Raw genomic sequence first — 27,577 nt, forward strand, 5'->3', positions numbered from 1 at the left:
CTGAAGGACAGACTACCTCAAATCCATTATCACTCAAAAGCTGTAATTTATTTCCATGCCTAGTCCCAAATCTACAACCAATAGTGAAATATATACATTTATCTCATTTAGATGTTAGCAACAAGTGTGTTATTTAATGAATGTTGGACACAGATAGATGATGTAGTTGAAGGTGACATTTCTCTCCAAGATTTATAGGCATTAGAGCGGGCACAGAAGAAAGAACATGATGGTTTAAGTCTTCTTTAGTTGTTATTAGCAGGAAAAAAACTATTCAAAATGACACCTAATAAAACAAACTTGTAATTCCATCTTCAAGAAAGCAAGACAGCACTTCTGTTAACACAGCAGAACACATTCTCTGAAGTATAAGTTAAGATGTTTCAAGGGAGAGATTAAGTATGTTCTGAGCCTTTCAAGATTTTCAAAAAGCTAAGAATTTGAAGGGAAAAAAAAAAAAAAGGAAAAAAAAAAAAAAGAAAAATGTCCAAGGAGAAGCAACTACATATGGAATACTACAACAACTACTACAACAACTACTACAACAACTACTACAACAACTACTACAACAACTACTACAACAACTACAAAAAAGACAGAATCCCTGTCAAGGTGGCTTTCCAGAAATAAAAAATGTCAAACCATCCGGATACAAGAGGCAGGTCTTCCAGGTTCAATCTTAACATAAAACAATTAACTATAATCCTCTCTTCTATTTCTGTATTTGTATTCCTTATATCATTTATGTTTTCTACTTGAAATATTATAAATAGAGCATGTTTTTAAATTTTACCTTAACCTAGATTTATTTAAAATTATTTCAAGGTAATTTATTAATAACAAAGCAGTCATTCAACATAAAGATTTGCCCAATTTATTGAAGCATCTTTACCTCCCAGCATATTCCAGTAGCTATCCAATAAAGATAAAATATATGCCCTCAGAAGCTGCACAAAGTGGTTTGGTTCACCATGGATCAGGAAAAGAAGGAAGGTCTTCTACTGTTAGGAGCAGGAGGCTTCTCTAGCAAGCAAGGAGATGGAGGAAAGTAAACCTAAACACTCAAGATGTGCAGTCAAGACTTATGAATGAGTCAAAAAAGTTTCATACAGATGAATACAAAAGCAAAGAAACATAATGTCATCAGTTTCTCTTACAGTATGTCCACTCCCCCTTAATTTGAAACCTTTCCTGTTCCCATTCATGACCACTGTCCTTCATTCTCTCACCTTTTTACATTAGTAAATAGCCTGGCTCCATCTTTTAGATAACCTCCTTGTAAGTACTTGGAGCATGGTGTTAGGTCTGCCCAAAGCTGGCTCTTCTCCAGGGTGAAGAAGTCCCATTCCCTCAGCCTCTACGCACAGGAGAAGTGCTCCAGCCCAGACCATCTCAGTGGCCTCTGCTGAACATGCTGCAGCTGATCAGTATATTTCCTCTTCCAGTGTGGTACAGGAAAAAAACATTCAAAGCTGGACATTGGTGGAGTCTACCGAGTGCCAAGCAAATGGGAACCATCACTTCCCCCAGCTCCCTGGTTTCCGTTCCTCGTGATACCAGCCGGGATGCTGTTAGCCTTTGCTCCTGCCAAGGCATACTGCCAGCTCACATCTGACCAACTGCGCTCTCCAGCCAGGCAGACAAGTAGATCAACTGCACCTGCAGTTTGGTGTTTGCAAACCTAATGAGTCTGTCCCCTGCACCAGGGGAGGTTTAGACTGGACATTAGGAAAAATTTATTCACAGAAAGGGTTGTTAGACATTGGAACAGGCTGCCCAGGGAAGTGGCTGAGTTGCCATCCCTGGAGGTGTTAAAAGACACATAGATGAGGTTATTAGGGACATGGTTTAGATGTGGACTTCGCAGTGTTAGGTGAATGGTTGGATTTGATGATCTTAAAGGTCTTTTCCAACCAAAATGATTCTATGATCAAGATATTAAACAATCTAGGTCCTACAACAGACCCTTGCAGGTCTGCTAGTAACAAACCTGCAGGTAGGAAACCAGCAATTAAGCACAATCTCTTGAGCATAATGATCCAACCACAAGTTCCCTGTTTAACCAAGCCAGTCTACTGGCTCATCTACTCATTTTCCCAACTACTGGGATGGCCTGTCCCTGTGCTTAGAGGAGCTGGAATTTGTACAAAGCCCTGATGAAGCAAGCTCAGAAAAGGGTGCTTCAGCCTTTTGGCAAGCAGCACAGCACAGTTTACAGGTTGCAGTGTAAGACGCTGTAGTCTACAGTATTTCCACCATTATCTATTTAAAAAAATAAATCCCTGTTTCTTCTCCTACCATATGGCTGTCTACATTAAACCTGAATTAACATAGCTTTTCCCACAACCAGAGCAGGGATTTTACAACTTTTAGGCCAGACAGAAGTCTGAAGAGGAAAGGCATGTCTTATCAGAATGCTGTCAGTTATTAGTATATAAATCTACTTAACAATTATTCTTATTTTACTTTTAGTCCTCCCTTGGCACTGAGAATTAAATGTAAATTTAATAAACCAACCCTTGGATCTGTTTAGAAAGACAAACATATTGCAGGGAATAAATATCTGTTCAGAAAGTCATTCAGGATTTGAAGGTATATTTGTGCCTTTTTATTATTTCTTCCTGTAGCTACTAAGATTATGAAAAGGTCATTTTTTAAAATTCATTAAAACAGCATGAACTTTTTATGGCCTATATTTGAAAGGAGAATAAGTGTCATTTTCATTAAAATTAAGATCTTCTCAATCTTCACTTCCCTAGAATACTACCCAAAGCCTTTACTGAGTCTGCTAAGCTTTACAGGTGGTTTGGATGCTTTCTTATATTATAAATTTATTTCCAGTGTTGAAATTCTTTTTCTTTGAGTGACAGCACGGATTTTTTTTTTCCTGTAAAACTGCAAGGATCAAAAAACTCATCAGGTATGAGCAGTCATTCATGTTCCCTTGATAAGAAAATACTATAAACGTGCTTTTCTTCACTGACTGTTTACACTTGGTATTAGATTGAAATAGTGAAATGGACACACACAGTCATGAAGTGAAGAACATTATCTAAAATACTGTCACATCATCTAAAAATGCTACCTGGCAATTTCACAACATACTGTGAGGATGACACTGCTTGATAAAAAGCAAATGCAGGTATTGTTCATTTTATGTGACATCTATATGGGAGGAGCACAGGTCTCAGTGGCCTTGCAGGATTAAACTAAGAATGTTAGCTGTGTTTTATCCCACTTCAGAAAACTGAAGGGCTTTTCGTAAATAAAACCAGGTGAAGAGATTAAAATACGTGTTTGGTATAGCAACAGTGTGGGCATCCAAGTGGAGCATTCACACATCAAGTGTTTGCCCAGCCAGGGATAAGAACACTAACTGGTGCCCCTTTCCACTTCTATAACAAAAGGAAAGAGTGAGATTCTGTTCCAGATTTTCCTCCTTTCCAACAATTAGTACCAAATTCCACCAGGATGCGTATTTCAGAGGTAAGACTCTCTCTTGCAACATCTGTTTTCAAAAATTTATGAAACACATGTAATGTAGCATTTTAGAGAACAACTTACAACACAATAGGCACTTTTTTCCCACCGCTTTTAGTATTGCTGACACCATTCAGATTAAATAACACATTTTGATAGTGTCTTTCTCCCCTTTTTCTGTTTGTTTCTTTGAATAGCCCGAATGCTTAGAATAAAGTTAAAAACAAAACAAAAAATAAACAGTACATGAGTGAACAAAACACAGGTTACTATACATGCAAGGATCAAAAGGTTAACTTCTGATCCAAAAAGATGGAAGGGAGAACATAACATTATGCATACACCTTTAAAGTACTTGATCCTGTTACAAACAACAACAAAAAGAATACACATTTCCTTGTTTATTGTTTTTGCCTTACAAAAACCTTATCAACTGCTCCCCCCCAAAGCTTTGCATATTCAAGAGCCCGTTTTGCATCTGAGGAGAATTCTTTTCTTTTTTTGTATTTAGGTACTTATTTTTATTGAAGTGTCATGCTTTTTTGAAGTCACTCAACCCCCAAAATAAATTTGCTTTCTCTTTCCTACTCTCACCTAAATAACTGAGATGGGCAATTTTATTTGGTATTTCATCTAAGCCCATTTTTCAATAAAAATCAATACAGTCACAACCATTTCCACTATGGATGAGGGTAAACACCCTAATGAAGAAAAATCAGGAATGCAGAATGGTAAATTATTTTGAAAGAAACATCAGTGTCATCTCTTCAAACTCCTATGCACAGGCAAACTCCCTACCTGCTACAAATTTCAAATCAATCACTTACAGACTTTAAAATACAAGGAATTCTGATGCAGTTTGGTTGCAAACTCTTATTCAAAGAGCTAAAGTACCTCACAGCATTTCATACCATCTTGATGGTGACAAGCTGCAGCGAGGGAAATTCTCTGTGTTTATGCAGATAAACCCTCTTGGTGATCTGAGTTTAAGCTCTGGCCTTGAAAGGCAGCAGAATTGGCATCTTTGGACACAGTCAGAACTCAGGTGGAAAAGGCTTGAGCAACATGATTTAAGTTTGAGGTTAGTCCTGCTTTGAGCCACAATCAGAGCGACCTTTGCCTTAGGCTACATAACCTTCACAGGTCTCATCTAACCTTAAGACTCTATGATTTATAAATATGGATCTTCTCACTTTTTAATTTCATCTGTATTACACACATTGCCTATATCAAGGCACTGCTAAACTGAGTAGGGCTTTGAAGACTATGATTATCAGCAGCTCCACCCACAGGTGTAAGCCTAACTGATAAGTTCTGGAAATTCGACTCACAAATGAGACTCTAAGAGTTAAAAAGGAAAAAAAAAAAAAATATCTTTTCTTCTACCATAACAATTGATACTATTATCTCATTACTACAACTGATAGCTGAGGGGCTAAAAAAAAAAAAAAAAAAAAAAAAATATATATATATTACGGGAATAGGCAAACACTTTCAATGCCTCCCACATAGACACACATTACATTTTTATTAAAATGCATGTCCTCTGTCAGGCCAATTTTTTTTTATTGCTACAGATTTCTCACCGTTCTTCTGATTTATTTCCCTCCACATACAAAGCAGCACCAGTAGGGAGATTAATGTCTGATAACTATGGCACCAGGAATGTGAGAAAGGAGTGAATAAATATTGCATCAAACAGGTATTAAAATGAAATAAATTTATTTTCTCAGTTCTCTTTGTGGTTATTCAATTCCATCTGAACTTTACAACAGCAATAACTATTTAAAATTAAGACTATTTAGGTATTCATGTGCCTTTTACTATTAATATTCAATTCACAAAATTAAAAAAAAAAAAGAAAAAGAAAAAAGAGTGCTTCTGTTTTGCCTGACAAGCAACTAATCCTTTAAGCTATGTTCATTGTTATGATCCTATTTGGAGATAGGTATTGTCTCAGCACATTGGTGGTTACATAAATGAAAGCACACTTGGATCTCTAACATTGAGCTAGCTTGTCTTTTCATAAAAAGAGTGCATTTTCTGTTACACCTGAACTTGTGTGAATGCAGGCTAACAATGAAAGGGATGCTCCCACTTTCTCCCCTTTGCTGGGGTCAGACCTAGTGAACCCAACATCATCAGATGAGTGATTTTAAGCTGGACATATGGAAAAGCTTTGGGGGAATTTCTGGTAGATTACTTCTCCATAAAATCACTCAGTGACCAATTCCTCTTTCAGCTGCATGACCACTGACCATATCCTGCTATAAGGACATGGGGGAAACATGGCCAGTGGAGAGCAAACACCACATGGCTAGTCATGTACAGACATAATGACTAAACAGGAAAGTAGAGGGAGAAATGTAATTGGCAAAGCAGAGCTTACAGCAAAATTTTGTCCAGTGGTTCATCAAAACATTTGAATGAAGGCATTTAGTGCTTGGTTTGGCTGTTCACTTGCCAGGAACACAGATAAGTGGACTGTCTTGCAATCACCTTATATACACTGGTTTTAGCTACAAAGCTTCCAATGAGACTTTGGAGACAAAGGCTGGGGCAAAGGAGATTTTAAAAGCATTGATTTGAGGTCCTTGATCTCCCTACAATAAGCCTCCGATGAGCTGGGCCAATAAAGTTAAGCCAAAGCAAACTATGTACAAACAGCAGAGACTGGATGCAATTAATTCTCAAGTTCAGTTTATCCAACTGGCATAGGCATATAAGAAAAGCAAGCATTTCAAATGTTCTGATACCGTAGCTTGATTAGTAGCACAGATGTCCTCCATACAATAGTGACAAATTCTTGTTCTCATTTCAAATGCATATCTACACTCCAGAGAGACAGCAAAATGCTGCTCCATCAAGCTGCACCAAAACAGAGTGCTGCTGTTCTGAGAAGATCAGGAAACTAAGCTGGACAGGACAAGAATATACTGGGGTGTATTCATACACAACATGGAATTCAGAGGTTTCATGTATTTAAGTGGTACAGACGCCTCTGGCCAACTCTGTGATGAAGGATAAACAAATAAGGATTTCCACATGAAGTGAAGCCAAATCCTTTCCCAACCCAACAGTCTCAACCTGACAGAAGAGAGTGAGCCAACAAAAGGAGCTTTGCCATTCTAAGTGTGAGCGATCAGACACAGCCCACAATGTATTTCATGGAAATCCAAATCAGAAAATGCAGTGTATTGTCTCAGGTAGCTTCTTCAGCTGAGTTCTGCTAGATTCTACCTGGTCATTATTTTACAATTTAAAAACAAACAAACAAACAAACTCCTGGGGAAGTCAGAAAATGAATTTCTAAAACTACATTTTAGAGTTAAAGCGAGATCTAAATTGCAGTCAGCAAAGAGCTAGTTTCTAATTCTAAACGATTTTCTGCAATTTATTATTTTTTTTTCCTGAACACAAGTTGCTTTGCTGCAAACTGAACAGCAGAATAGAATAATTAACTGACCTGCAATAATTTTCTTTACAGACTTGTGTAAACACCTAATTTTTTCCCTGTCTTATCAGCCCTTATGTACACTGTAATTAAGCATAACAACAAAACAACAATAAAATCTGCCAGGTCATCCTGACACAATTATTGAATAGGTTTTATTTATCACGAAGACAACATTTTAAAAAGGAAAATTATTTCAGTAAACTCTACTGGTCTGTATTACTGCCCTGAAACACTTACCTAAAATAAAGTTACAAAAAGTTATATCATCTCACAGGGTCAGATAAAGAGAGTGCCAGACAGATTAACTAAATGCCATTCGGGTTAGATGCCGATAGGATTAGAATGGACTTTGGTTGCCACTAGCAAATACACGCACATGGCTCGCAGAGGGCTGGGTCAGAGGCACATGTCTTGTCCCGTGGAGCAGGTCCAGACCTAAGTGGGAGAAGATGAAAGCACAGACTACAGGAAAGGACAGGGGAAAGGTTTCAAATACATTCCTCAGCCAGAGACTAAATATAAGGAAGTGTCAGACAAGCTAAAGGAGTCTCACATCAAAATAAAAAAGCTTTTTTGTCAACTCACAGAAAGCCTACTGTGTTATTCTTAAATGCACGCCTCCATCCAGGCAACAGTGCAGAATAGACAGCTGGCTAAACCCATCCAGAAAAAAAAAAAAAATAAGCTTCTGGAGTATTTAACAGATGGTGGCATAGGTTATGAAATTGGTATTTTCTTCAGTCTCCAAATATAATTTTTTAACCCGAGATACAATAATTAAATAGCCTTTGAATATTTCTCAAATGAAACAAAACTAAGCATTTATTGTAGTACACACACTTACGTTTAGAACAAAAACCATGTTTCTATAGATTATATCCTATTCCATGTTTCTGCTGAGAAAAAAAATTCCACGGTCCGAAAAATGACAAGCTTCAGGATTACTTTCTTGTACCTCAAGTAAAAAGATTAGAAGCATGCCAAGCAAAAAAACTGAGGGCATACCTGAATATTGTATTGCTTGTTAGGAAAAAACCCACAAACAAAAAATTTCCCCTCATTCATATATCCACTAAGCTGCCTTCTATGTATATACTCCTTTGGTATGTAATGCCATGCCACCACACACAATTTTCACCAAAAAAATTCCATCATCTTTGGTTTATATCACAGGGTTTCGGGGGAAAGGATATTTTTTTTTTTGTTTCGAACAAGTATAATTCCCTTCTATTACTTTATAAATCAAAGTCTTAACCTTTTCACACAGTTGAAGGAAAAGTGAAGGTATCTTCTCAGAAAACCTTGTTTTATTTTAGAGATTTTTCTTAAACTTGCAAATAAACATTTGGCAGACCAGTGAACTCTTAACCAGAAGTTTAGTGACGCAAAAATCAAGCTCAGTGTGGGGTCAAGCTACTATTAAAATAGCACAGCCTCATAATTCACCAATTTAAAAGCAAAACAAAACACAAGACATAACCACTTAAGTGCAATTCTCCATTCTATTTTTTAAAATCTATAATACTCAAATCTTAATAAATTTGCTCATTTACAGAGACTTGACCATTCCTGAAAAAGAAATGCGAACATTATTAAACTTAGAAAATTCAAATACATATCATTACAGATTACGCAGTCAGTTCTCCCTTCCTATGTAATATCCTGATGCTACAAATGTGCATATTTACACTTCAGAGCCAGCATGAGTTACGTAGGTTGACCTTCTCTCCAATACATTACATTGAGTGAAGAATTCTCTTCCCACAAAAATGAAACCCCAAAATTTAACATTGAATAGAATATTTTGCACATTCTATTCATAGATATGTAAGTAATAACTTTAAGGTAATTTATTAATCATCAGTCTTCAAAAAGAAGGAAAGAGAATTAAACAAATACATACACGTGCACAGATTTGGCAACATAATGCTTTCCAAAGCATGGAAATCCAGAACTAGGTCACAGCTTTATCCTACAGATCATTTTCAGCTTAGTTTGAACAATAAAAGTCTTTTGAATAAACTGCCTGCATTCAACAATCCTGACACGCTCATCCGCAAACAGAAGCTGTATTATAAAGTCTAACAGACCATGTATCCACAGTAGAAAATGGATGGAGTTAAATGAATATACTTGTTGGCTGTTCTTTGCTTCTTTATACTTAAAAATGATTAAAAAAAAAAAAAAATCTGAATCTTCGGGTCAACTGTTATTTCCAGTGTTCCCAATTTGTCACTTATGCTTTGTAAATTTATGATTGATCCATCAGTAAAGAAATCTAGCCATCCAAAAGAGGACTCCTAGAAGCACAAATACAAATATTAGTTTTGTCAAAAGAATGAAGACTACATTTAGATATATATCTATTTACAGTTACCATCTAAAGATTCCTCTATAAGAAATTCCTCAAAACGTGAAATGTTTAAGCAAAATAAGATGGAGCCTTTAAGTATATGGAGACAAAATACATTAGTTTTAAGATAATAATGAAACAGCTTGGATATTGTTTCCTCTTAAAAATACTACACCAATTTATGCTGGAAAGGTTTCACTTGGGATCATTAGACTTCTACCTTAACTTTAAAAAACAATAAAACAAACAAATTTTTTAAAAAACACACACACACAGAACTGTGACACACACAAAACTTATGTTTCAAAACTTGAATTAAGCCAAAACAAAAGTGCTAATATGAAACACAGCACGAAGTCTTCATTCAATCTGTAAATCAACCCTTAGCAACACAGAGGTATCAAAAGCTGCATTCCAAAATATAAATGTATAATATATTTACCAAATTATGGGTATAAAATGTAATAGAATAGAATCACAGAATGGTTTGGGTTGGAAGGGACCTTCAAAGGTCATCTGGTCTAAACCCCTGCAATGAGCAGGGACATCTTCAACTAGATCAGGTTGCTCAGAGCCCTGTCCAGCCTGGTCCTGAATGTCTCCAGAGATGGGGCATCTGCCACCTCTCTGGGAAACCTGCTCCTGTATTTTACCACCCTCATTGTAAAAAAATTCTTCCACACATCTACCCTGCATCTCCCCTTTTTTAATTTAAAACTATTACGACTATCACTACAGGCTACACATACTCCATCATACAATGCAAACCTTGCTAGGGTAATGATAAACTTCCCTGCATTCATATCTTATATAATGCCAAAGAATCTTCATTATTTAATTACGTAAGCATAAATTTTCAACCCGCTCATATTCATGCCTGCTGTGAGGATATGAAATATCTTGCAAACATTTCAGGCCAAATGTCAAGAGAGGCCTGTCAAGCTTCAAGTAGTATGCCTCTTTCTTTTAATCCAATATTAAAAAGAAACAAACAAACAATAACCCAAACAAACAAACAATAACCCAAACAAACAAACAATAACCCAAACAAAAACACACACACAGAACAAAAAAATAAAACACAAACAAAAAACCCAAAACACATATGACTTTGTTTCTTTGCAAGACTCCATTATAAAAAATTCAGTATCATTAAAATAGCATAGCACTTGTATAGACAATATGCTTTCTCTCCTGCTCCACACACTGAAACAAAAAAACACTGCATTTCTGCTGTGATGTTTAGAATACACCATTCAAGTCCAATTTTCTACAATCAATTAGAGAGAGGAGAGATAATGCACCTTCAAGGACTTCAGACAATTTTCAAAATTAACGCAGTTGTGTTGAAATTTTCACTTGTTTGGTAACTTAAATTACTTTTCTATTTACTATGATAATGTATATAAACTTCCATTTTGTTCTTTTTAACAGGTTGTGTGCAATAGCTTAGACTGGATCACGCTTGGCAAAGATTTGGAATTACACTGTACTTAAATTCACAGTAACATGCAGTAGTATACCTAAAACTATTCAAATTTCCATATAGTTGTAATTGGGAGATCTGCTATGCTAAAAGAAATGTATTTTGAATGCAGAAATATTTTCTTTCTACTGCAGTATTCACAACCATGAATGTAAAAGTTTTCAGTAGGAAATAACGAAGCTGGCAGAACTGTGATTTACTGTAAATTAAAATGTTTAATGATTTTGAAGCACTATTTAATGAATCTAAGATAGGAAAAGACAACCTACCAAAACCCAATACGAAAGCATTGCAAATGAGGTTTTGCGAAGTCCCAACAGCTCAAAGGAATTACCAAAACATATACATCTAGTGCAATTTTTAGGTGTGATGAAGTACTTCTCCCATACAGCACAGCTGCTGTTCCCAAAGGGCCCAGGTCTCTCCCCACCTGTGTGTCATTGCTGCCTGTTCCCTCTGGCCACCCTGGACACAGGGGCATGTGCAAAATGGCACTGAACACCACATTTAGGCAATTGAATCAAGTCTTCAAAGCCTTATTGCTTTAGAGCCTGTATCTGGTAATGCAAGATTTACTTTTGTCAGAAGATGAGATAACGTTTACACGGACACATCTCCATAGTTTTTCCACCCGGGAAAGCAACACACGCTGCCTTTCTACCTCCATTCAGCACCAGTAATGAAAATACAAATATTAAGGGATGGAGTTGGACATGTTTGTCTCTGGCAGGCAGAGGAAAGGTGAGAATGTCCTTCATCGGAAACGTGTTATCATCTGACACATTAAAAGCGTCATTAAATTGAATTTAATCACTAACAGTACAAAACCTATGCACGGTAGGAGAAAATTATGATGACTCCCTGACTGTTTCTTGCTACCCATCGTGCCTGTACAGCAATTTATTGTCCATAAATAAGCCTGAAGGCTTTGACACTCCCAAGTTCAGTGCCTGTACCTTTGTCACTAGATGGTTGTGTAATCATGACCTGGCTTCTCCCTGCACTCCTTGCAGCTGCTACCACCACCCACCCTACAAACCGCTAAAGCAATCCAAAGTGCCTACAAAAGAAAGTGAATGCCATTTTTCCCAGCAACCCAGCAAGAACTATTTTGAAACAATTCAAAAGACTTCTTTCCCCTATCTCAACAGCTCCACAGATACTCTAGGCTTAACCAATATGGGTTCCAATGGAGCACCACAAAACAACTGTTGGCTTTACCCCAAAGTTAAAGACAGGACAAAAATACAAGATGACTATATTTTAAGATTCTGAATAAGTGATTTTTGTATAGGAAATGTCAAACTGCCACCCCAAATAGCTATGGTTCTTCCTAAAAACTGTATGCCATTTTTTTTTGGAACATGTTACAATCTGATTTTACAGAAAAATATATTACATGATACAAAAGACTACAGAAAATGCTGTGTTTATTCAAATATAATTCTCTGTCTCCCATGTCCTGCAAAACAATGTCTAGTAAAAGGAAAAAAATCTTCAAAACTGTATTAATAGAGGCACTAACTATACCAGTTTTCTTTCCCTCTGGTCTTCATTTTGATATGCTAAGAAGTACAAAAAAACCCAAAAGTTTCTCTATTTTTTTCAGCATAGAACTAAGGGGAACAAAATGACCTCCTAACCACAAGTTCATGATAAATAAAATTCATAACCTAGGACATTATTTAAGCATCAAAGTCAGGACTGCTACACAGCAGCAGAATAAACTATAAAAGGCAGGAAACTATTTACCTACACCACACCTTATCTGGCATTAGTCAGCACTCTGAATTATGTATTCACTTTCGTGCTTGCCTTTTTTTTTTTTAAGCTGAGCTTGAAATTTACTTAGCAGCACATGTGCAGATAAAGATACTGACTGATAATCATTCTGTGCTCTGCAGATAGGGCAAGCTGTCTTTCCGATATTTCATTTCATTTAAAACAAACAAACAAACAAAAAACAAACAAGCAAAAAAACAAAACACACCACACACCAAAAACCCCAAGAACTTGAGGGAGATAATTTAAGGATGCAACTAAGTCCCCACATCCTTGAACATCAGAAAGTCCTGTGGATTTGTTATCTTCTCCTGAAATTACTTAAGATTTAAACTGATAGCATGCTATTTGAAAAGTAGGAACATAGTAATTGACAGGCATTATTAAGGCAAGACTTGATAATAAAGCGCTCAAAATTTAATTTCAGTTTCTTTAAAAGATCAACAAAAACACTTCAGCAAAATCATGTGATTCTCAGTCAATAATAAGAGTTGAAAGAAATACTAACATAGCCCTACAACAAAGCTGGTACAAAAAAAACCAGCTTCCCCAAAACTCACTTCTTACAGATTGTTAACAAATATCTTTACAATCTTTCACCAAATGTTCTTGAGAGCATCTATCAATGTATAAACTTCATTGACTTTTCCATCATTTTAGTTAACTCGCTGTCCTTAAGTATTCTGCAATAAAACCTTCACATCAGCAAAGAGCACGCGAGCTTAACTGCAATGCTGGTACAGTCATGGAACATGACTATTCTGAACCACCATAACTGACAGGCACTGAAGATGCACCAGAGCAGAGTTGGTCAGAGAAATTTCAACAAAATTTGACTAAAAAAAATACAACATCAACACACACACAAAAACCCACACATGCCACACACCACAAGAAAATCTTGATCTTGTTTTCATTTTGTTTCTGACTGCAGTTCAAACTGTAAGATTTCATTGCCTGCAGCTCTACTGCAGTTATCTAGTATAAGGAGTATATTGAAGTAAAATTTCATTCCACAATATCCACAGTTTTTGATAAATAATAACCTCTTCTCTCACAGATCTTCCAAAAAATAAATGGATTTTTATTAAGTACTTATTAAGGAGACTAGTATCACAGGAAGGCTCCAGGTAAATTAAAACTTATCTTCCAAGAAACATTTGAGCAGTAGAGGAAGGTAATGCTCTGAATTCAGTCACTGAACAACGAGGGGGTGCTGAATAAAGAGCTGGTAAAAAGCACATAGTTCTGGAAGAACTATGCTTTTATACCACAGGATGGATAAATATGGTTAAATAGTCTTGATCCTAGTATTTATGACGGGTTTTGTGCTTCATTTTACAAGTGGAAGAGTTCCCTCTTAAAGTGAGTTTTCCACGTACAACATGAATAGCTCTATGGTACCTATTATGTTGGTGCAATAGGAATTGTGGTTCTTGCATTGTTAAAATTCGATGTTTGATACTGGAATACATTCTTAAATGTAGTTATGCTATACATCATTTGATTGCACTTCTCTCGCTTCATGGTTTTTTGCTACTGACATTACTTGCTGTTTATGCGTTTTTTTATAGTGTGGAAATGATGTTACACAAAAGCAAATTTGAGCAACTTTCTTATTCGAGTTCAAAATGGGTCATAAAGCAACAGAAACAACTCACAACATCAACAATGCATTTGGCCCAGGAACCACGAATGAACGTACAGTGCAGTGGTGGTTCCAGAAGTTTCACAAAGGAGATGAGAGCCTTGAAGAAGAGCAGTGCAGTGGCTGGCCATCGGAAGTTAACAACGACCAACTGAGACCAACCATCGAAGCTGATCCTCTTACAACTGCAGGAGAAGTTGCTGAAGAACTCAATGTCAACCATTCTACAGTCATTTGGCATTTGAAGCAAATTGGAAAGGTGAAAAAGCTGGATAAGCAGGTGCCTCATGAGCTGGTCAAAAAAAAAATCAAAAAAATCATCCTTTTGAAGTGTCATCTTTTCTTATTCTACACAATAACAAGGAACAATTTCTTAATTGGATTGTGACGTGCAATTAAAAGTGAATTGTATATGACAACCAGTGATGACCAGCTCAGTGGCTGGACCGAAAAGAACCTCCAGAGTACCTCCCAAAGAAAAACTTGCATCAAAAAAAGGTCATGGTCATTGTTTGGTAGTCTGCTGCTGGTCTGATCCACTACAGCTCTCTGAATCCTGGTGAAACCATTACATCTGAGAAGTGTGCTCAGCAAAACGATAAGATGCACATGCAGTTGGCATCAGTCAACAGAAAGGGCCCAATTCTTTTCCATGACAACACCTGACTGCATGTCATGCAACCAACACTTCAAAAATTGAATAAACTGGGCTACAAAGTTTTGCCTCATCTGCCATATTCACCTGACCTCTCACCAACTGACTACCGCTTCCTCAAGCACCTTGACAACTTTTTGCAGGGAAGACACTTCCACAACCAACAGGATGCAGAAAATGCTTTCCAAGTGTTCATCAAATCCAGAAGCACAGACTTTTATGCTATGAGAATAAACTTACTTTTCATTGGCAAAAATGTGTTGACTGTAGTGGTTCCTATTTTGCTTAATAAAGTTATGTCTGAGCCTAGTTATAATGATTTAAAATTCACAGTCTGAAACTGCAGTTACTTTTGCACCAACCTAATACATCATTCTCAGAGTGGCAAAAAAATACAAGACAAACTGTATTTGCTCAAAAGCCACAAATCTGTATTGAAAAAGACAACCTCATCTTAGAAGTGCCAGGCAGTTTATAGAAAGATTTTACACTCTGAAGAGTCAGTTCAGGGAAAGCTATAGCTGCAGCTCTGGAGTCCATCCCCACCAAAACTTCATAGATTCCCCATTAAAGCCTTTCCAAGGCCTACGTACCTCCTGCGGTAAGCACAATGAGCACACGCACCAGCATCACCAAGTGCCAGCATCAGCACGCCGGAACAATAAATATTCCGCACCTGCAGTGTCACCCTCCGTGGGGATTCCCCCGGCTATCCCCAAGGCGGAAGAAACGGGCACACAAGGCCCATTTTCTTTCCCATAAAAAGTGGCATGTAGGAAAAAGTTAATAAGTCACATCACCCTGGCTGAGGTGAGTGATGGCAGTTCATTGCAAACCCACATGCTTCAACTCTTCTTTGTAAAAGCAATTTGAAAAAATAGAATTTTTGACATTCTTGCTAGTGAAAAAGCACTAGAGCCCATCACTGGACCCCTCTGCTACTCTGTTCCAAGCACCTACAGTCTTCTTCAGAAACACCTTCACCAGGGCTCTCTTCTTAGTGAGAAGAAACAATTAAAAGGAACCTTCTTCAAGCTAAAACAATTTTGCAAATACCCGCAGCCACCTTCACTGGAGCCCTCATCACAACCTCGCTTGCAGTTTACCTGGCATTCCACACACTACAGTCAATATTTTAAACCTCCAAATAATTTTAAACATACGTAATTTGGAAAAAAAAATACCATTTCCAGATTTACATGAAATCCTCATTTGTATGAAGCTACACTGGCCAGAGGCAATAAGCAGACAGAAATCAAACACAGTTGCAGTTTCTCTTTAATAAGAGCTCCTAGTCATCTTGCTATTAGTTATGAAAATGAGACCTTCTAGACAAAGTCAAATTTCTCACTAACAAGCTGTTCTCTTAGTGCTAGATCTGACATATTGTACCTTAAAATCCCAGTCTTGCGCCTAGACAACTAGAAATACTCACTAGCTTTTTTTGGGAGAGAGATAAAAGCTTCTCTTCCTTTGTACTTGAGTTTGAAGTGAACTAGCGTAGAGCTGACAGTCATATTAAATACTTACCACATCTTCTAATTATAAAGGTGGTCTTTAAAATAGTTTTTCTTGGAAATAAATAGCATGAAGAATACACATTGCAGCACATTTTGGTACAAAATCTTTGAATATTTAAGTCAAACAGCCCCTAAACATTTTTATGGTCAAAGGTAACATACTGGACAAGCACCACCTTACAAACATGGAGTTCCTGATAGGAGATAGTCAAACTAGAATGACTCTCAGACAGGGGTGTCAAACTCATTTTCACCAGGGGCCACATCAGCCTCAAGGTTGCCTTCAACAGGCTAAATGTAATTTTAGGACTGTGTAAATGTAGGAGTAGTTACACGCTCTAAGAAATATTACCATGATCTCTGTATAAAAGGGAGCAAGGCATCTCCTCAGGTGTTCACATGAACAGCTAAACCACCTACTCCAGTGTCCCAACCACACTGACCAGCAAAAGGCCAATGTCAGGCAGGGATTTACCTGCAGTTCTACCCAGGCTGAGCAGCTACATCATGCACATGAGGCCACACCACTGTCAGTCCTGTTTTATATAGGACATCACAGTCCAACAGTTAAAATCCAGAAAATTAACACAAGTGAAAGTCCACAGAGACAGAGCACACAATTCTAATGAAAGAGCAGCTTTTTAATAATTCTTATAAACATACAATAACACATCCTCATTATCACTTATTTGCTCTAATAATGATATTGGAATTTACTAATTTTGTGTGCTATTTCATGTTGATTTCATTATTACTGAATCATATGGAGATGGTGAATGGGGATTTACTCCCCTCACTTAAAATCTTTTAATAATGCTTTCTCAGAGTTTGGGGTTTGTTGCCAAAATAGCTACACATGTATACAAAGTATAAATCAGTAAAACGTGCAAGTCAAATAAAGTTTGTTTCCATCACAGATGGATAACCAAGGTTCAGAGTGAGAGCTAAGCTTTCACTATCATACCTCACAGCTGTTACAATGTGTAACTCATTTGCACAGATTAAAAGTATATTCATTCACAGGCAAAATTACATATTCAGATTTGATATGCCCTAAGCGACATGTTATGCTTCAAGTACAACAGAACACTATTACAAAAATGAAGTTTATTTTGATGTTCATGTTACTGCCCATACAAATATGAATTCTATAATTAAAATAAAATATATATAAAATACTGCAACCAGGTATTTCAGGCTTTAAGAACATAAAAAAAAGCTTCTAGTCGGTCCGTTATACTATATAAAAGCATATCTGAAAATGTTATACAGTCATCTTAAAAAGAATACTGAAAAGGATCACTATTTTAGAATTATTTTATAGTAATGTAATTTATAACAACTTTCCTGAGGCTTACTAACATATGCCACATATATGCACATGTAGATTGGCACTAATCTACCTTTAAGAAGATGATTATAAATACACACCCTCAGCTGCAAAAGGCTTTTGACTAACACTGTACTTCACTATCACTATTCCATTATTTCTCTATATTAAAAACATATGTCAGATTCAAGAGACAGACTAAGTAGTACCATCTAGAATATACGTTAAGTATCAGAAACAGAATACAGGGATGTAGATCTCTGCCAGACCACAAAGCATTAACATACCGTAACTCTGCTGAAGAGATATCAACCAATGCTACAGTTTACGACTTAGAAGTCCTATTCTTTTTTAGATTAAACATATTGTTCTTTTCAATCTCTGAAAGAAAAACACATTTAGTTTTCTTGTGTTTATTTTGAAATTGGTACTACACTTTTATCAAGTACTTGAGAAAGTTTATGAAACAGTGCACCACATAATGAAGATCACAGAAAAGCTTCCAGAAGAGCTCAGGACCATCCTCTAAATATGGTGTGTTTGGTTTTTTTTTGGTTTTTAAAAGAAGTGGGGAGAGAAGCTTTCATTCTAATCCGAACTGCCAATAGATTCACAGATTAAAATCCAGATTCCCAGCTGCAGCTGAAGAGTACTTCAGGATAAGACCACCTTTGTTCCTCAGCAGTGGTCCAAGGGACTGACATAAATCAGATGAGCCTGAACGGCAATCTGTGCCAGCTCTCAAGAGAAACTGAAACCATCAAAGTAGATAGACACCAACAAAAACATTTCCAAATTGCATCTCTACACTGTTGAATATGAAGTATCATTTTGGTACCTACATGACACTAAGGCATAGATTCAGTTTTTGGTAGAAGAACAAACCTGCCAAACTCCTAGGCAGAATCTCCTGGTTTTACTTGGTTAATTTATATGTGACACATAGAAACAAGCAAGAAACTGCTTGAGTTTGTCTCCATAACAACACAAATAATGGAATAAATTCTCAGCAAAACTTCCTCACAAACTTTCCATTTAACTCTAAACTGAAACTCTCAAATAATTTTAACTGAAAAAAACAAAAACAAAAACAAACAAAACAAATGTATTCCTGTCACTGGCAAGCTATTTTCAAATTTCTTTACATAAAGCAGAAAAAACTACAAGATGCTAATGGCAGTATTGCAATTGCATAATCTGCCAAATCTTCATTTTACACAAAGTCTCTATTTGTGGAAAATAAACAGATTTCAATATACTTGCAGAGCCTTAATACAAATTGAGATATTGCCTTCACTGTGGATGGTTTACAAGCAGCAACGAATTTATCCTTTGTCAAGGACCTAAACATCTAGTGACCACAAAACACACAGAATTTCTACAAATACGTAATGTTCAAGTATTTCTGCAGAACCATAATTTTAAGGCCCAGCAGAACTACAAATAAGAAGGTCTGAACTTTAAGTATTGCTCTCAAAAATAAATAGACTTCCTAAGTAATTTTCTCTACATTCTTTGAAAGCCTGTTAGCAACTTTTCTCCCCCTGCAAATTTATTTTCGGATACAAAGAAAAACATAGTATTGAAGTGCATAATTCTATTTGCAGGACCTCAACTAGTGTCTCAGAAACCTTTTAAAAAAAAAAATTCTTGCAGGGTGTTGATTGTTCATTTTTTTCTTCCCTCAGTATTTCCTTCCTATCATTGCTTGCAACACTTAGTGGTACATCTGTGAATTTCAGTTTGTCTGGAGGTATACCAAGCAAAAAATATTCCAGTCATTGCTTTAAGATGTTCTGCAACATATGTCTAACAAAAGCTGTCAAAAACTAAAGACTGTCATGCTACCAGAATTTACAAGGTAACTTTAAGAATAACTGCATTTCAAAAGGCAAACCTCTAAATTATGTTAAAAACTGATGAAGAGCTGGGGTCTCGAAGTTCTGATTTGACATGAGATCAATGACATTAAAATTTCTCATTGACTTTCCGCTGATTTTCAACAGCTTCTAAAATGAAAGCACTGCACTCAGTCACATCCCATTAATAATTACGGTGAGCTAAAGTTTATGCGTGCAAAATTGTGGCAGAGAAGGCTTGCTGCTTCAGTAGGCTCAATTAATTGCTGCGAAAACAGACTTAACATGGAAAAGAGTACTGATTTGCAGCTCTGGCTTTCACCACAGTTAAAATGAAAAATAACCAAGTCAGTGGATCCAATACTGTACAATGACTGAAAATAAGCTGTACTATCTCTTTTACATAAAACCACAAGAATGATTAGTCACATTCCAGATATTTCTGGATTCCTGCAAGCTAGAGTAGCATTCACAGGCTGCGTCAGAACTAAGCTCTCCATTCTGCTCAGTATTGCATAAGCACATATAGACACCAATCAAAAGTTTACATTCTGGCTTCTAGTGAGAAACAAAGCTGACAGACCAGAAACATAAAACAAGTAAATTCCACTTATGCATATACCATGACCATGGCTTTCAACATTCACAGAAGTTGTACTTAGGGAAAACTCTCACTTAAACAGAAAAGCATGCCCTTAGTCATTCTGTTTACAGTACCATAAAAGTATTGCTTACCAAGTCTGCTGCAAGGACTGCATTCAGACAGGCTAATTTCCTACTACAGCCTTAAGCAAAGACAAGGAAGAAAGTTATGGGCCTTGAACAATCTAAAATTTAAGTTTAAATACGCATGGACAGCAGTCACAAACTCCAAGGTGAAACACAGATTACCGGTACCTGAAGTTGTCCTTAAGTCCACATCAGAGTTGCACGACTTGTCCCCATCCAGGTCCTGACTGAGCTGTCCAGTTCCCACAGATGATGTCTGGCAATTTTTTAACATGCAGAATTCAATGATCCTGCTGTGGCATTTTGCTACACTCAGATACTCAGCATTTGTTTTTTGCCTCTGAGCCCTGCTGGAACCTGCCAGCAGCTACTGCTGGCTTCCCAGCATTCCCAACAAGGGAGGAGTTAAATGTCCTTCAGTACACATCCCCTTCAGTATTTCAAGGGGTTAGACAACTAAAGCAGAGAGAAACCAATTCAGGTAACAACAACAAGGGTGGGTGGCAGGAAGGAAGAAGCAGTTTATACTGCCAGCCTACACTTCATCTGAAATATAGTGGTGCACCAGTGCCCAGCATAAATATCAATCATTACCTCATCCACAGGTTACAGCTCTTCATCCCTGAAGAAAATGAGATGAAGGACATGCAAACATAATTTCAGAGTATGTTTAATGTGTTAGGATGCTGTGGAATTTCCACTACAGTGTCATACATAAAAACACTAGTCATCACTAAGAATTTTCTTTCTGAGTGTTAGATAAATAGGTAAGACATTTTTTAATCTGTGGAAGACAAAATTTGGGTGGGGGAAATGGTAAACACAAATCATTCTGAAGTATACCCAAATATATACATTCAACATAAGCTTTGAGAAGTTTATCCCTGGTCATGGCTGCAGATAACAGAGAAAGAGATTCTTCATCTCGTTACAAGAAACACTGCAATATGCTACAAAGGCTAGCACAACATATTATGAGGCAGGAAGAAGCTGCTTCAAGCTCCTCTTTCTGATACAGATCCCACCAATTCTATCTCCAAAAGAAAGGGAAAAAACACAAACAAAACGCCAAGAATGGCAAAGGATAGGATGCTCTTGTTTGTTACAATTAGCAAACAATAGGAGGGGGGGAACCAAAGAAGCAAAAGGCAAAATATCCACACGAAAAAACCTGACATACTATTTTTATCTGAGAATGTAACGATTTAGAACTTCCAACAAGGGGGTACAAAAATACAGAAAAATAAATAGATCTTTATTATTAAACTTAAGGGACTAACCTGTGATTCTATGCACAAAGGCTACCAGAACACAATTTTCAAAACCAGGAAAAAGGAAGACAAAAGGAAAAGTAGTTAAAATAGAATAACAGAGATACATTAATTCCTGCATTTTGTTGAAAAAAATTAAAATGCTGTGAGTGAACAAAGTATTTTCTTTCTATGTTCCAAGCATATTATAATGATACTGCGCTTATTAAGTGAAGGAAAATCCTTAAAATACTTCTTAAATGAAGGAATTGCTGAAACTGAATGATGGACAACAAAACTCAGCTGCCATATAACCAGCTTTTAGTACCTCCTGCCTGGACCTTACTCCTGGATGCCAAGATTCCCCTACTGATATAGCAACAGTTACATGTCTATCCTTTTCCCCAGTTAGCCTCCATTGATATGCATCTAAAAGGAAGTCCTTATATATATTAAGCTATTCATCACCACTCTATACTAAATTTCCTAAAAAGAAACATGGATATACACATTTCCACTAAAGATGCTGTTGGTACCAAGGCACCAACTGAGTAAGGTTTCTACTTGTTCTTCTTCTTCCACTTATTGCTCCCTTCTAGCATTGTCCATAAGAGTTTTAGACCACATAATCCATCCTCTAGCATGTACACAAATGTCTTGCACCAAACATTCAGTTTCATTAAAAATAATTTCTTTCATACTGCCTACATCTCTTAAGTATAGTTGTACACAATAAAATTGAAAACCTTTAACTGTTTGATAGATTTTTGTTCTGCTGTTTATCAAATGACCAAAAAAAAAAAAAAAGGCACCATGGGCCAAGAGCATCACTCTTAGTTACTACTCAGACAGAGAAAGAACTTGAAATCCTAGAGGGCATCCAAAGAACTACCCTGGAAGAAAGTGCTGGCAGGGCCGCCTTCTTCTGCTTACACAAAACACACAGATACAGGAAACAGTGGACGCTGTAATACTTTTCAGTCATACAGTCCCCTTGCTGTGAACTTCTAAGATCCCTGAAGAATTATATATGTAAGGAGAATTATCACGGGCACACAGAATACAGAGACACAGCTTCCCAGACTCTGGTGACAACTCCACTGAAATAAAGGGGATTATTCAATTGAATAATAACTTCTGGACTGAGCATAGGTTTTTCATAGCTTGTTTTAAAATAGTCAGCTCCAGCGTCTAAACAAATGCCAAACCACTTTCATGTGGTCCACTCAAAAAAACAGTGTGATTAACTTCACAAGTCCATAAATCACCTAATGTGTCTTTATTATTACAAAAGAAATACAACTTGCAAACAGCCCTGCTGTTATCCACAGTCAAACTCTAGTTGCTACTAAATGGTAAAACTGACATATTACCTAATGAAATTATTTAACATATTCAGAGATGCCCTGTTGCCACTACAATCACTAGAACTTATGTGAAAAATTAAACAAAATTAGGCACTAGATATACAGTAGTCTTCAAGCACTGACCCATACATGTCTAATCCTAATTAAGTTAATGAAACTACTCAAGTAGAGAGGTCAATATCAGCAGGTTTCTTTACAGCAGTGGAGTTTTAACCTGTAAGTAGCACACATTGCTAAGGAATAACACACCACAAACGTACAATACCTGGCATGCGGTGCATCACTACCCAATTTATTAGTGGAATGCAAATGATAAATTACTGTGTTAATTCTTTTAGAAGTGATGCTAAGATCGTTAGCTGGTAAAATATGCTGTAGTTCTCAAAAGATGTCAATGAAATGTCACAGAAAGGGAGACTGGATTAAATCATCCAAAAAATATCAACAGCAAAAACAAAGCTGAAGATTTGATAATTTACTATGAGTTTATGTATAGCAGATCCTTCCCAAAGGTGGGACAGGAAGACAAATTAACACATTTTTTAAAAGTAGCAATTATAATAGTTTTATTATTATTATTATTATGAGAGGACTAGTTCATGAATCCGACATAAACAGTTTGAAACATAATTGTTATAACACTTAAGCAATTCATAGCATAATTACAAACTGTGATCGAGTCTTCATAACATGACACTATCACATTGATGCCAACTCCTACAGAAATGGGAAATAATTTTTTGTAAAGGCAAATTATACAGGGGGTGGATAAGAGAAACACAAACTGCAAAATCCTACACTAAATAAAAACATATATAAACAAGGTGACAGCCTGTTAAGTGCTCCTCTTTAAAGATCAATGAAATAACAGTCCCATTTTCTTTCCTGAACAAGCTCCTTTGAAATAAGGAGGATGGTGACAAAAGGAGACCCAAAAGGAGTTTCCATGTGTTCTTTTTACAAAGTGATATTTATTAGCTGTATTTAATAACATGAATTTCTATAACACACTTCAAACTTTCAGAGAGAAACTGCAGCTGATAATGCAACAAAATGATCCTGAGACAGACCAGAATATGTCAATTTACTCAGTTAAATTCTACTGACATTGGTAACATCTTCACTCGAATGTTTGTGTAATGACTCAGTATTTAAGCATCACTATATATAACAAGCTTCTTCCTGATTTGAAGAAACACAGCATCACTAGGCCTAGCTATCCCTGTCAGTGGTATCCTCATTACATCATAACAGAAGGAAATAGGTTTCATAGAAACAAAAGAATATTTTACCAATCTTAAAATTTGTATATTTTGTATAAAACGTCAAATGTTAAACTTTACATGCCTGGTGGCAAGATCATGATTGCCAGGTGGGCAGTACCTGGGAGCAGTGTGGAGGTGGCAGAGCACTCAGCCCAGGGTGACAGGGAAGAGGAGCTCTTCATGTCACCGTCAAGTGAGTCCTCCGGGCAATTTAACAAGCAGCACTCAGAGATTTGCATCTAACCCTCCAGAGCTAAGGCAAGGATTTCTGTGATATAATGCCAGACAGACATGCAAGCGAGAAGGGGGTTGAGAGTAGTCTAACACCCAGAGAGAACCTAAAAAGAAATACATGAAAACTGATAGCTGAAAGGTTTTAGTCAGAAGCAATAGTCTCCTCATCACTCTTCTCTTCCAGGGGGCAAAATTTATTTGTAGTATGTGAGAAATTCAGGGGAGGGGGAGTGGAATGGAATAAAAAAAGAAAGGCGAGCTTAACACCGTGTTTGATTATCCACTACCTTGTTTCTGCTTTTTTTGGCAGAATTCACTCATTCTGACTGCAGTACAAAAGCTGTGAAGGAAACACTGAAAGTAAGCAACTAGAGGATGTTATTATTTCAATAGCCTACTTGTCATACATATGCACCATTAATCATATATCGATGGCTGAAACAAGGGCTACTGGGTTTTATTGTTACCACTACGAGGGCAGGTTTTACTTAGCAAACAGAACTTCATCGCGAAAAAAAAAAAAAAAAAGAGGCATGGCCAAGTCTGCTGCTTTTAAGGAAAAAAGTACCTTTAAATGTGAAGTCAGGGGGAGATACGAGAAAATATTCCGCCATAAGAAATAATAACCAACATATCAAACTGCAGACACAACTCTTTTTTTTTTTTCCCCTAATTAAGTGATTTACGGAAATATATACAAACGGAGAAAGTCGTGCTGAACAAAAGATTACCTAGCAGACCTGATTCACCCTCTTTCCTCATGCTCTGCTATACCTTCCTATTTCAAATGTACCGAGCCGAGTATCAAACACAGGCTGAAGTACCGTCTGCCATAAGAAGTACTAGGAGTGCCCTTGAAAAATGTCCAGATTACAGCTAGTGCACAAAGGACCTCGCCATGTAAATAAGTGCATGAGAATTTCTTTCTCGCTCTTGACCCGCAGCAAGTGATTAACTTCCCATCAACATCGGAAGACAAAGCGTCGGTAAGAAACAAGCGGAGTTTGAGAAGAAAATGAAGAAGGATCACACTAAATTTCATCTAGTTTAGAAAGAAAAAATAAGAGAGAAATGGCTCAAGTAAATAATTCTGAAAGCTCTCTTCGTATTCATCTTCCTCCCCCAAAATGCTCGGCAGAGCTGAACAACAGTGCTACACAGACTAAGCAAAAGCAGTCCGATATTAACTGCCGTAGGTAAGAGAAAGCAGATACCCCTTGCCTTGCTACTCAGAAGGCGACGCTGCAGATTTCCCACTCCGCTACCAAAAAGCAAAGCGGAAGCAGCATCTGCGGCGGGGGGGGTAGTATTAACTGGGAACTTTTTGTTCCTCAAATATGTAACCGATATCCTTTTTCTTTTCCCCCACACTCCTCTTCTTTCCACCTTCTCTGCCCAAACAGGCCGAAATAAACGTTATTCCATAAAAATACTATCAAATAAGGTGTGTAAGACTTACCATATCAGCTGGAACGCTGCTGGACATCTTGATGTTACCCTAATGGCTTAAAATCAACTTTAAAAAAAAAAAAAAAAAAGCAGCAACAACAGCCCGCTGGAGACCTTCAAGAAGCAAAACCGGTGTCAATTTCGGAGGCAGCAACTTCCACGTCCCCTACGAAAAAGAGGTGCCCGATGCGCAGCGAGGCAGGCGGCCGGCTGAGGAGGAGAAATATCCAGGGGCAAGCGGTGCCAGGGCTGTGCCGAGGAGCCAGCAGGAGACCAGAGATGGCAGCAGATCCCTGTCAGCAGCGGCAGGAGCAGCAGCACCAGCGGTGCCAGGTAGACCAGGCAGGACTACACCGCCACATGAGCTGCGAGCGGGCTTTTTCCTCCCTCTCTCCTCTTCCTCCTCTCCAAGCCTTGACAAATGACGACGGGATGATTCACGGGATAATGGTGCGTCCAAGTCACCTCCTCAGCCGGCGCAGGCGACCCGGGCTCGCAGGCAGGCAGGACCTCGCTTCTGCCCCTCGGCGGCGGGGCAGAGAGGCGAAAGGGCCGGGGTGGGCCCAGGGCCGCTGGGCAGGACGCCGGGCTTCGGCACTCCCTAGGCAGTGTGCGACATTCAACAGGGTCTGGCGGGGAGACGGGCCGGGGAGGGCTGCCTGAGGGGCGGCCGGAGGGGAAAGCCCTCCCCCGCGGCGCTCCGGCGGCGACAGCACTCGGCGGGGGCCGGGAGGCGTTCAACGGCGGCCGCCTCCCGCAGCCTCAGGTCTCCGCGCGCATCGCCACCGCCTCCTCAGCCCGCCCTACCTCCCTCCCCCGCCTCGTCCTCTGGCGGCTCCGAGCGCCCTCGGCGGCGCGGCAGGTACGTCCCCCCCTCCCCCGCGAGCCGCGCTGGCCGCGCTGCCTCGCCCCGCTGCGAGCCGAGGGTGCCGTTCCTCAGCGCGATCCTCGGCCGCAGCCGCCCCCTGTCATCTTCCGCTCAAACCAACATGGCGTCTGCCGAGCCGAGAAAGGGGACACGGCAGGAGAGACAGACCCCCTCCTCCTCCTCCGGCTCCCTCCCGCCGCGTCACGTGCCGCCGCCGCGCGCCGCACCACGGGGCTTGTAGGCAGCCGAGGGGAGAGGGGCGGGGCCAGGCTGGCCCCGCCCCACCGAGGCCCCGCCCCTCAGCAACCGTTGCCAGGGCGGGGAAGCGGCCGCCGGCGCTGCGGGGCCGCGCGTCACCCCGCGGCCCCTCGGCCCGGGCTCGGCCCGCCCCGCTGGGGCTGCCCCCGGTCCCCGCCCCGCGCTCCCTGTGCGGTGCCGGCGGGCAGAGGGCGGGGGCGCAGCGTGGGGTCCCAGGGGCACCGCCGGGACCTCGGCGCAGCGTCCCCGCCTCCGCAGCAGAGACCGCCCCACCCCCCCTCCCCCCGCGCCCCGCCACCCGGGCAAATCCCACGCAAATCGTTTTCTCAAGGGCGGCTGCGGGTTCCTCGGGGCGTTTGGGGTTCCCCTTGCAACCCTTTCTCCATGGATCCCGTTCCCAGCTTGTGAGCCTGTGTTGTACTCTTGGATTGCTTATAAAAAAAAAATCAGGACATTTTCATATTTTTTTGGTTTTTCACCCCACGTCCACAAGTCTGAGCCTGCGCGGCATTTCTTTGTATTTCTCATTCCTTACGTTGTTTTTTAGAGTTTGAAATATCAACTTTATTATTATTATTATTATTATT

General features: G+C 38.8%; 1 protein-coding gene across 1 annotated transcript in view; it reads right to left on the reverse strand.

The window, feature by feature from the left end:
- Positions 1-26,727, reverse strand: part of UBL3 (ubiquitin like 3) — a 63,239-nt gene extending 36,512 nt beyond the window's left edge. Inside the window, exon 1 of the mRNA XM_005501420.2 lies at positions 25,875-26,727. Coding sequence (XP_005501477.1) covers positions 25,875-25,901 — 27 coding nt within the window. The 5' untranslated portion in view covers positions 25,902-26,727. The remainder of the gene's footprint in view (positions 1-25,874) is intronic.
- Positions 26,728-27,577: the final 850 nt, after the last annotated feature.

This window comes from Columba livia, chromosome 1 (assembly GCF_036013475.1).
Source record: "Columba livia isolate bColLiv1 breed racing homer chromosome 1, bColLiv1.pat.W.v2, whole genome shotgun sequence".
NCBI classification, from domain to species: Eukaryota; Metazoa; Chordata; class Aves; order Columbiformes; family Columbidae; genus Columba; species Columba livia.